The 12128-nt window shown below is 43.5% G+C and overlaps 1 protein-coding gene across 1 annotated transcript in view; it reads left to right on the forward strand.

Annotated features, from left to right (window-relative positions):
- The window catches only part of GRIK4 (glutamate ionotropic receptor kainate type subunit 4), a 233672-nt gene that overhangs the window by 159162 nt on the left and 62382 nt on the right, over positions 1-12128 (forward strand). Inside the window, exon 9 of the mRNA XM_030221274.1 lies at positions 6255-6359. Within this exon, the coding sequence (XP_030077134.1) occupies positions 6255-6359 (105 nt within the window). The remainder of the gene's footprint in view (positions 1-6254; positions 6360-12128) is intronic.

Here is a 12128-nt window from a genome sequence, read left to right on the forward strand (position 1 = left end):
CTTACTAATTTCGTGGCCGCCCTCTGTACCCACTCCATCCTGTTTATATCTTTCCTTAGGTGCGGTCTCCAGAACTGCACGCAGTACTCCAAATGAGGCCTCACCAGAGACTAATACAACGGCACTATCACTTCCTTTTTCCTGCTGGTCATGCCTCTCTTTATGGACCCAAGCATCCTTCTGGCTTTGGCCATCGCTTTTTCTACCTGTATGAAAGCTTTAAGGTCATCAGACACAATCACCCCCAAGTTCCGCTCTTCCTTCGCACACTGAAGCACTACACCCCCTATACTGTACCGTTCCCTTGGATTTTTGTGACCCAAGTTCATGACCCTGCATTTTTTGGGATTAAACCTTAGTTGCCAAATATTGGTCCATTCCTCTAGCTTCGCTAGGTCCTTCCTCATGTCTTTCACACCCTCCAGAGTTTAGTATCTTCCACAAAGAGACAAACCTTACCAGATAGCCCTTCCGCAATATCGCTCACACAACGATGCTATGCGGGTGAATTTGTTTATACTTAAGTTGAACGGACCATACCCTGAGGCAGTAATTTGCAAAACATGCCGCATGTAGGTGGAGGCGTCCGTGTACTATGAATTGGAGAAAAGAGAGAGAGAGGAGAAGCTGGACTTGGGGAGGGACAAGGACACAAAAAAGAGATACTGAGCATGGAGGGAGCATAACGACAGGGGCACAGAGGAGCAATGCTGGACACAGAAGGAGAATAGGGACAGAGACACAGAGGGGAGATGCTGGACAGGACAGATGAGGGATGCAGAGGGAAGATATGTGGTAGACATAGAGAGAGAATAAATGTTGAAAGAACAAGAGACCCTGGAAATAGAGTTAAGAGAAAAGCAGAAAAGAGATACTGGGCCCAAAGCAATGCTCACACAACAAAGGTAGAAAAATGTTTTTTTTCCTGAAATTATTAATTGTAATATGTCAATTTTGGTAAATGTGCATATTTGATATTATGCATTTCAGTTTCTATTTCTATTACTATGTCAGGTTTTCTATATAGGTCTGAAATGTATTTGTTTGGAAGAGATGGTGTTATACGGGGCCATCTTAATTTTTTATGCATGGGGCTTTTAGTCCTAGCTACGCCACTGAAATTAACACTTTCAAGCCTAAGTGTCCTCAGCTCTATTCTGTAAGGGTGTGTATAGGTGCTATAGCACACATTAGTATGCAACTGCAAGGGGGGCATACATGTGGGTGGGGCATGGGCAGGGCTCCCAGTGACATGCGTACCTTATAGAATATTGTAAGTTACACTTGCCCTTGTCGCATTTAGCTGTGCACAGTTATGTCAGGTCTATGGCTGGTCTAACTGCGGGTGCCCCCACAGAAAGCAGCAAGAGGCGATGATCTCCACGGTGGAGATGCTGCCACTCTGATGAGAAGTTGATGATCTGCTGTTTTGGATACATTTAGGCTAATATTCCCCTATAGTTTTACCTCTGATGCAGCCTTTGGGCAAAATGTTGGGTAGTTGTATGAATAAAACCGCAGATTTCTTTTCTACCGCTGGTCTGCTTCGTGTGTTGCTGCTAACTGAGGGTGCCTACATTTTAGGTGCACTGATACGGGTTCTGCTAGTATTCAGTAACGAAATCTTCGCACCCAGATGCCATTGTAGAATAATTGCTAACCTTGCAGCATCGGAGTGCAGTTTTTGAACTGAAACACTCTAATAAATATCCTACTGTACACCGCCTTGAGTGAATTCCTTCAAAAAGGCGGTAAATAAATCCTAATAATAAATGAACTTAACGCTTGCTAATACAGGACTTTCCCATGTGCTAAGCCCACTTCTAGCGCACCCAGGAAATACACAAATATGCTATATTTCTCTTTCAGGTTGTGTGCTAATATTCCTATTAACACGCGTAACCTGAAAAAAATTGATGGGGGAACATTTACTACCTACTCTTTAGGGAGCGCTAAGGGCCTCCGCATTATGGATGCACTAAGCAGTGTAATATTCAGAACGCGCTAGCTGGATAACATGTCCACTCCTATTCTCCACCCCGACACACCTCCTACAGAAATGAAAAATGAAAACCATGCACTTAACACATGCTAACAACTTATGTTCCGAAAAAAATGCTTTAATGCATTTTATGGTAAGTGTTTTTGCACTGCTAAGCACGCGTTAGGGTTTAGCACCCTTTGGTAGACATCCCCATATGTGTTTATTGATAAACATTGGAAAATACCACTTTCCCTAGTACTCTCTCATCCTCCCCTGGCTTGTTTTGTATCCTCTACTCAGTTTCTAGACTTTTTCTGCCCTGACTCCTCAGTGACACAAATATAGATATTTCATTCCGATGGGCAGGGGTGGACTGACAGTGCTCTGGGCCCCTGGGCAATAAGAGTCTTTGCCCCCCCCCCCCTCCCTGCACTGCCTGTGTCCCCCATCCGCACACCTCTAGCCTTCTCGAACACTATTACGCCCTCCCCGGCCCTACCTTGAAGGACCCTCAGGCAGTGCCTGAGGGTCCAGAGGCTCTCCCCCTCCCTCCGCAAACTACAGCCCCTCCCCAGTCCCACCTTAAAGGTCTCTGGTGGTCTGGTGGCATCTTCGGGGGCAGGAAAGATCCCCACTCTTTCCTGCCTGCTGTTGCTACTCTGCCTGGTGCCACTGCATTTTCAAAGTGGCTACAGAAGACTTCCCAGCGGCAGTCTTGCGAGACCTGCCGAGACCTGCAAGAAATCTCAGCTTCCATTTTGAAAGCATGGCGGCACCGGGCAGAGTAGTGGCAGCGGGCAGGAAAGAGTGAGAATCTTTCCTGCCCCTGAAGAGGCCACTAGACCACCATGGCCCTTTAAGGTGGGACCGGGGAGGGGCTGTAGTTTGCAGGGGGGGGGCGAGAGACTGTTGACCCTCAGGCACTGCCCGGTTGCCCATATGGTCAGTCCACCCCTGCCACTGGGAAAGATATCCAGTTATAGTATCTGTGACACGTCAACACCAATAAACACTGGTTTTTGTACCCTCAAAGAATACTTGATTAGCTGGGAAATTGACAACTAAATTTAAGACCTTAGAACAGAAGCTCTGATTATAGTGTAGTTTATGTAATGACATGGCATCCTTCACCCTGTGTGCTGTTATCTAGATAGGTATAAATTACATTTTATATTTCCCTTTGTACTCTGCTATGAACTTATTGCTGAATTGGCAAATAAGAAATATTCTTAATTAATTAAGAAATGTCACTATCATCATTTGTTTCATTTCATTTATTAAATTTACTTTACTGTTTAGCTTAACCAGAACACGGTGGTGTACAGTATATAAAAATCCATAAAGGAAATAGAAAAGAATACCAGTGATCAATAGGAAAGCACACTCACACATAAGAAACAAAGTTAAAAAATTAAAGAAACACGCAATCAAATTAAAATTAAAAAATGCACAAACTACTAGACCTCAGGGAGAGAAGCATTAAATGCCTGAACACAAAAAAAATCCCTTTAAGCAAACACTTAAAGAGCCTTCCTCCCGTGACCGCTGTGGCAATGAATTCCACAGGATGAGTAACACGTTAAAAAAAAGGTCATTTTCTTGTGCTTACTAGCCATGCCAGCTACAGTATAAAGCTGGGACGGTTAGCTGAGACGCACTTCCTGAACGTAATAAACTACCTGGTACATAAGGAATAACCATTTAAACAAGAGATGGTGGGAGCTTTTCCTTAAAAGCCTTAAAGGTCAACAACAAAACTTTTAAAAGAATCCTATACTGCACTGGAAGCCAGTGATAATGCAGGTAGACAGGAGTCACATGGTCAAAAGAGTCAGCTCTACCCAAAAGACGGATCACAACATTTTTGCAAAGTTTGCAACTTCCAAACATTAACGGCTGACAATTCCAACAGTGCCACATTACCATAATCACATTGGCTCACGAACAATATATGCACCAATGTATGGAGAATCGTGTCGTCCAAAAAAAAATGTCTTCCACTTGAGCAGGGCACTCTATGCACTCTATGCACAAGCAATGCCACCTGAACTGTAGACGGTAGCTGAAAATCAGTTACCACACCAGGGTACCTAAGTGTATCCACTAGGGTATCTGGGTGTCAAATAAAGTAATAGAAGGTACTAGGGTGGGTCTGCTTCCAGTCAGCCAACAGGCTACTGTTGTAGCCATATGTAGAACCAACCGATGTTCCCCCAGCCACTGAGAAACCCTAGACAAACAATTCTGCAGTGGAACTAAATCCATCCTAGATGGTGACATCTGAGCAACCAATAAGAGAATCTCAGTAATATCCATCAAGAACAAAATGTGACAGAGTAGAAATGCAATTTCTTGGAATTTACAACAGAGACAAATAGGGTAGAGTTTTCAGGAGAGATAGGGCATGGATAACTTTGAAATTCAGTAATTTGGAAATGTAAGATTTTGGATCTTGGCGGCTTTTCTACTTTGAACATCAATAAAGAGCTTTGGAGGAAAACTAGTAGCATTACTGAAGCTTTGCGAGGGGGTGAATGTTCAAAACTACATGTAAAGACAGTAGCACTCCCAGGGCAGACTTTACTTCAGGGATAGGCTATATCATCTAACTGCAAATGCCAGCTTTGCCAGTCTTTTATGAAAGGACACTTCAAAAGCCTTTTCTAACTCTAGGAGTTGCCCAGTCAAACCTCATTTCCTGTATTCTACACTTAGCAACATTGGATCAAAGGACTGTCCATGTGCATTGTCCTAATCCTTAGAGACTCCCCCAGCAGACAGTAGAGCAGAGATCGTCTTCTCCCACAACCACTATTAAGAACTGTAGAATATTGTTCCTTCATGTTCGTGTTGTTTAAACACAAATGAACTCACAGTTCTGGTTTACACTCATGTCGCTCCCTTTTTCCTGTTAGAGTGTCATTTTATAAACAGGGTTTCTAGGTTAACAGGGTGGGAAGGCACTTGTTTATTTATTCATTAATTACATTTGTACCCCGTGCTTTCCCACACATGGCAGGCTCAAAGCGGCTTACATAGCAACAATATAAATAATTACAAAGTCGTAAGAAGAATATACAGTTTGTGGTAAACGCAAAACTAATGGGGATAACGGAAAGTAAGTTAAACATAGAAGGAATTAGGTTCAGAAGGAAATGAGCGTTGGGAGGTAGGCGTAGAAAGATGGAAAGGAATGGATATGGAGTAGCAAAAAGGATAATGGGGAACATGGTCAGAATATAACTATTGTCAATAAGAATCATATGGGCAAGTTTTGGTTAGGTTGGATCATTAGGGTAGGCTGTCCTGAAGAGATGAGTCTTTAGTGCTTTTCTGAAGGGCAGAAGGCCGTTGATGGTGCGGATAGATCTTGGTAGGGCATTCCAAAGCTGGCTACCTAAAAATGAAAAATTGGATGTAAGACAGATAGGAGGTACCTGTCTGGCTTTATACAATACTAACAAAAATCCTACAGAAATCGTGCCTCGAATGAAGGTAGCTATAAATGTATACACCTGAATAATATACGCAACTGTGCATATTTTATAAAGTATGTGTGTAAATCATGACTTTAACCTCATTGAGGGGAATTCTGTGTAGGATGGCCAAAGTTAGCATGCAGTTTTGGGCAAGGATTGCAGATTTGTGTAAAATGTAATTAGCTAAAATTGGCCTTAACAAGTTCTAATTTGCACTCATTATGCACATTATCTATTCTTTAATCTGCACACCTAATTCATTTTGCATACAACTCCAAAGGGACCCAGGCAGAGGCATGGGCCGGACATGGGCATTCCCAGGATTTAGGCTTGGCATTGTAGAATACTTCCATTTCTATGCCTGATAGTAGTTGGGCACAAGCATTTATACTAGCCTTGGGCAGGCATAAATGCTCGCGCCTGAAGTTAGGCGTCAAAATGACTTAAGCTAATATTCTAAAAAGATAGTTCTGTGTCGAACTGCCTTTATTGAATCTGTGCTTAGCACACATGATCCAGCTCCTAACTTTGGGTGCCCTCTATAGAATTCCCCTCACTCCGCCCAAATTCAATTTCTGAGCGTGCCTATTGTTCAAGTGGGCGCTGTTGTAACCTAATTTTTTTACACACATAAATCAGCATTTTAAGCACAAAAATGGTTCATAAAATTACCTTCGCATTGTGCAGCAACTGGTTTGCATCCATTTCAGTATCTCAAGACTTGCTCCAGTATTACTGGGCTTTGTGATTTTTTTTCAGTATAGTGTTTTAATTCCCTCTCTCTTGCACAGGTAGAATTGGAAGGTCTCACTGGCCACATTGAATTCAACAGTAAAGGGCAAAGGTCAAACTATGCTCTAAAGATCTTGCAGTATACAAGGAATGGCTTTAGACAGGTAAGATGTATTCGGCTGAGTTTCCATTTCTCAAATTCAATTAGCAAGGTTGTTAGTTAGATTGTGATTTATGTTATTTCATCTCTTTGTGGAATATGAAATAATAAATGGCTTGGTTATTGAGAGCTGGCTGCATGCCAAATAGGTTTGTAAGCGATCATATTCTAGGCCCTGAAAAGCTCAGCACAAGGAAGAAAAGAGGCCAGCGATGCGAGGCCAGCAATGGAAGTAAAAAAAACAGTGTTAATAAATCCAAATAAAGTCTTGCTGAGTCCAGACCTGTAGAAACTGAGAACGATATGCAGTGCTATGTACGCTGAGCAGTATGCTTCTTTGGATTTGGGTTTGACACATTAGATTGTCAGACTTAACTTGAAGATATTATAAATACTGATATTTTTGCCACATCGCCTCAAGACCCCTGATGCAGCTTCTTTAGGTGAAACGTGGCCGTGTCGGGAGCGTTAGCTTTTATAGTTTTTCAGCCATCAGTGACGGTCTGGACTCAACAGGACTGTGTTTGGAATTATTTGTGTTTTTTTGCCTGCAAAATTCAGTCCAGGCTGCTACAGGGTGGTTGTTGATTTCATTTTTTGGGCTAGGTGTCACATTATTCTTGTTTTGTTTCTAGACTACTATACATGAATGACTGTCTCACCATATCTGTATTTTTACTTAAATATATGAAGCAGGTATCTCTTCTGAGATAGTTACATAGTAGATGATGGAATCAATTGACCCACCCAGTTTGTAGATTTCTTTCTCACCTATGCAGCTGTAGCTCAGGGTACCCTTAGGGGCCCTTCTACTAAGCCGCGTAACAGTGTATGCGTGCCCAATGCACGCCAAAATGGAGTTACCGCATGGCTACCATGTGGCCCTTGCAGTAATTTCATTTGTGGCATGCGTACGCTACACACTCTTGAAAAACATTTTTTATTTTCTGGCGTGTGTCAGCTACGCACGCCAAGTGGCATCTGGCACGCGTAGGTCATTATCACCAGGTTACCACGTGAGACTTTACCACTAGGTCAATGACTGGCGGTAAGGTCTCAGACCCAAAATGGACGCGCTGCAATTTTGATTTTGCCGCACGTCCATTTTCGGCAAAATTTTTTTAAAAAGGGCTTTTTTGCAGGCACGCTGAAAAATGGATTGGTGCATACCCAAAATCCGTGCCTACACTACCGCAAGCCATTTTCAGCGCACCTTAGTAAAAGGATCCCTAAGAGAATTGTGGAAAGTGGTTATAATCACCTGGAACATTCCAGTTCCAACCACTAAAATGCTCAGTCCAAGAAAACTGGACATTGTGGTAATGGAGAAAAACACAAGAACAGCATTGATAATGGAGATGTCCGTGTCAAATGATTATTCTGTGCACTGAGTGGGGAAAGAGAAGATCCTCAAAAAAAAAACAATTCAGTCAGAGCCCAAGAACAGGCCCCGTTCAGCAAGATCAAATACTTTATTGTCCTTGTCTTCGTTTACAGCCTATCTTTCCTTCCGTGTTTGTACCTTAGCTTAGTTTTAAAATTTTCTACTTTTATTTTAATTTGTGCTGTAACCTAGGCGTCCTTAGGTTCCTTTCCCCTTTTCTCGCTCTCTACAGTTTTTAATTGAATTATAAATCGCTCAGGGGTCCTTTTACTAAGGTGTGCTGAAAAATGGCCTGCGGTAGTGTAGACGCATGTTTTGGGCGTGCTCAGAATTATTTTTCAGCGCACCTACAAAAAACGCCCTTTTTTTATTTTTGCCGAAAATGGACGTGTGGCAAAATGAAAATTGCCGCATGTCCATTTTGGGTCTCAGACCTTACCGCCAGCCATTGACGTAGCGGTAAAGTCTCACGTGGTAACTGGGTGGTAATGACCTATGTACGCCAAATGCCACTTGGCGCGTGTCTGATACGCGCGCCAGAAAATAAAAAATATTTTTTGGGTGCGGGTAGCGGACATGCGCCAAAAATGAAATTACTGCAAAGGCCACACAGTAGCCGTGCGGTAACTCCATTTTGGTGCGTGTTGGGCGTGCATAGACGCTTACGCGACTTAGTAAAAGGGCCCCTCAAATAACTATTTTATTTGCAGTATATGAAGTAAACTTGAAATGTGACAAAAAGATACTGAAATATCCCTCATTGATTTGGATGACACCTGCTTGATTAAAAGAAAATTTCAAGCATGTCTTAATAGGTTGCCTAACATATTACATCTTATAATTTCCAGGAGAAAGCTATTTTTGGCACGATTCAAGTACTACTGCAAGCGTTAGCAGTAACTTTGAGAGACTGAGGTCATAGATTCATTACTGTCATGATATGCACATAAGTAATTGGAGACATTGCCCCTGAATGAAATATTTCCTCCTATTTTATCTGAGCCACCATCCCTCTGACTTCATATTATGATCCCTCGTCCTTGAATTTCTTTTTCTAAGGATATCAATAGAGATCAAACAAAATAAAACATGGAAAAGAAAATAAGATGATACCTTTTTTATTGGACATAACTTAATACATTTCTTGATTAGCTTTCGAAGGTTGCCCTTCTTCCTCAGATCGGAAATAAGCAAATGTGGTAGCAGATAGTATATATAAGAGAAACATCAAAGCATTACTTTGACAGTCTGACAGAGTGGGAGGGTGGGGGTATGCATGGGGACATCAAAGCATTTCATTTATATTCTAACAGGATGGGTGTGGGTAGGTGAGAGGATGGTGATAAACAGATATGCACATAAGTTTTCTAAGGAAAATTGCTTTCTGCTGTCCAGAACATTGCCCAGAGAGATGGGATATGCGCCATCCTCCCTGAGAGTATATGTAGCTCTTTCTCCTAGTGATCAGCTGGGAAATTGTTTCTACACTCCTTTCTCTTCCTGTATACTAAAAAGTGCTGATATTCAAAGGATTCTATTCCGCTAAGGTGAAAATTGTATCTTGTAGACTGGCTAAATTTGGTTGTTCTTGGATTGGGATCCAGTTGGAGGGGCAAAGTTAGTTATCTGATTTTCAGCACTAGCCAGCTAACTGAGGTGCACTTGCACTACACCGCATTAAGCATGTAGCACGTTAAGGGGCTTTGCAGATTTGTTCCAGTTAACATGCGGTAAACCAGCATTAACTATCTTTTGTGTCAGAGGAGTGGCATAGGTAGAGTGGGCATTGCAGGACCACTTACCGCTTCCTAAATAGGGGGTGCTTAATGCTTCCCCCCTGGCTGTACCATCCCTTACAGGGGCCTGTTCCATCCTCCCTCATAGGCACCACCTCGGGCATCTATGATCTGTCTTGGGCTCTGAGGATTACCGACCACAGCTTGCACCAGGGGCATAGCCAGACAGCCAATTTCAGATGGGCCTGAGCCCAAAACAGTGGGCATGGAATTGGCCCCACTTTCTGTTCTCTCTCCCCCCCCCCCCCCCCCCCACACACACACACACAAACCCGAAATATTAAATACCTGAGCTGTTGGGGATCCCCAAGCCCTGTCACCTGAAGACCTCTTCCTCCTCGGGCAGCTAGGGCTTTTCCAAGTGGCAGCTGGTAGCCCTTTCCCCAAGCTTTCAGTTCCAGCAGCACATGAACGAAAACTGAGCATGAACAGAGGGGGAGGGGAGCTGTCAGCGTCAGCTAGAAGAAATTGCTGCTAGCTGCCGCATGGAAGTGCGCTAGCTGCCCAAAGAGGAGGATGTCTTCAGCTGGTGGGGCAAATTGAGTGGGCATCAACCCATCCATGGCTACGCCACTGCCTTGTACCAGAGGGAAGTGGGGGAAGAAGTACACAGAGGAATTTCAGACGGTGCCATTTGAGCACCCAAAAGTCTGACGCAGATGTGCATAGGCACTCAAACAGCAGTGCCTACATGTGGCACCCAAAAGGCCTTCTTCAGTAAAATTACCCTATACAATATAAAAGCTGTCAGGAATTCAGGATGCACTCTCGCGCCTGTTGTGAGCCTGGCGAATTGTGCCACTCAGGAAATGCAGTTATCTCAGAATAGTTACCCCTGTGTTTGAATCATGCTGGGGTAGTTTTGACTTTATAACATCTCTTCACCCCTTTTCTCACTATGTAAGAATTTTGAGCTGTGAATTCATTGTAACATTTACACTAGTTGGAATATTCAATAATCAATAAGATTATGCTGCTTAACAAAGTTATTTTATACCTGGATATTTAAAATGCAAATGACAAGTACAGCCAATCTTTTCTTGTCTGAAAAGACAGCTTGTCTGTGTGTAATTTGGATTAAAGCAAGGGCCCAAGAGCTGCTGGGAATTTGCTTTTGAACAGAATAGATTTCACTGTCTGAATTCTAAGGAGTGGATTGTTTATCTTTTTGAACTGTCTGTGACTTGCATCTGGAATAAGGCAAGCTTTTGATGTGGCTGCTGGGGGTGAGATTGTCCTTGTAACATTACTGTTGCTGGCCTCCTGAAATACTGACATTAAGGAGCCTTTTTATTTTTAATATTCCCTGCAACAATACAAAGACAAGAAGCACGTATCCCGGTGGACCCACTTTTCATTTTTAATGGTTCCATATCTCCTGCCACAGTTCTACTTCCTTCGTGGCTCCGCATATCTTACTTTTTGGGCCTTCAGGCATTTACACTGTCCACTTAAAGTTAGGCACCAATTAACACACGTAAGTTATAGAATACTAACATTATATGTGTAATTATTACAGTTATGTGAGTAAATGCTAGCTGCCTGCTCACTGGAATTCTATCTATTAGCGTGTAAATGCGAGGGGGGCGACGTACACATGAGCAGGTCCTGCTTAAATCACCTGGAACCAGCTAACGACTGATATTCAGTGGCACTTAACTGGTAGTGGTGCTGAATATCCGCACAAACCAGCCATTTTGGTCTTGGACCTCATAGGGGCAGATTCAGGGAAGAGCCGGGAGTTATGCGGGGCACCTGCATAGCTAACCGGGTATGTAGGACCACATAAAAAGCAGTCCTAAATTCACTCAGCTTATTCAGGTGCTGTCATTGAATATCAGCCAGCACCTGCATAACTTCCGGTACCAGTTCGCCCACATCCAGTGTCCTCCCCTCCCTCAGTCCCTCACCCCACCCTCTCCCCAACGAGGTCAAGACACCCCTCCCCCCAGGCCTATTGAAATTCCCTTGGGTCTAGCACGGCATTGGGGGCAGGAGCGAACCATACTCTCTCCTGCCCCTAGTGGCTCTATGCTCAAAATGGTTGCCGTGACTTCTCATGGCAGCCTGATGGTACTCCCAAGGTACTTTATCAAGAATTCAAACATACATGGAAGGTAAAACACTAATCTATATATATAAAACTCACCCTCAACGTTCTATTGTCTGCTGACATCACTGAAGCCAAGGTTCGTATGTTCGAAGCTCTGAAGCCACAAAAATCACAGTCTCTGGGCCCCGCCCTCGCGTCAAACGTTATGACGTTGAGGGCGGAGCAGATTCTCACCTCCAGCGATCTACTTAGGCCACAAACTCCGGATTTCCACACTGTAGCTCTGCTCCGCCCTCGCGTCAAAACGCGATGACGTCGAGGGCGGGGCACGAAAACCGCCACCCACACAGAGCAACAATGGAAACAACAGCGGTGCACGCCATGAACCAGGAAAAACCGCGACGAGCCATGCAGCCATGAAACCCTTGCTAGCGCCCGTTTCATTGCGCTCAGAAACGGGCCTTTGTATACTAGTAACAACAATAAAGAGTTTTACCGCTATCCACTTGAAACCCGGTTATGTTGCAGTGAAAGGATTAT

The sequence above is a fragment of the Microcaecilia unicolor genome, chromosome 12 (assembly GCF_901765095.1).
Source record: "Microcaecilia unicolor chromosome 12, aMicUni1.1, whole genome shotgun sequence".
NCBI classification, from domain to species: domain Eukaryota; kingdom Metazoa; phylum Chordata; class Amphibia; order Gymnophiona; family Siphonopidae; genus Microcaecilia; species Microcaecilia unicolor.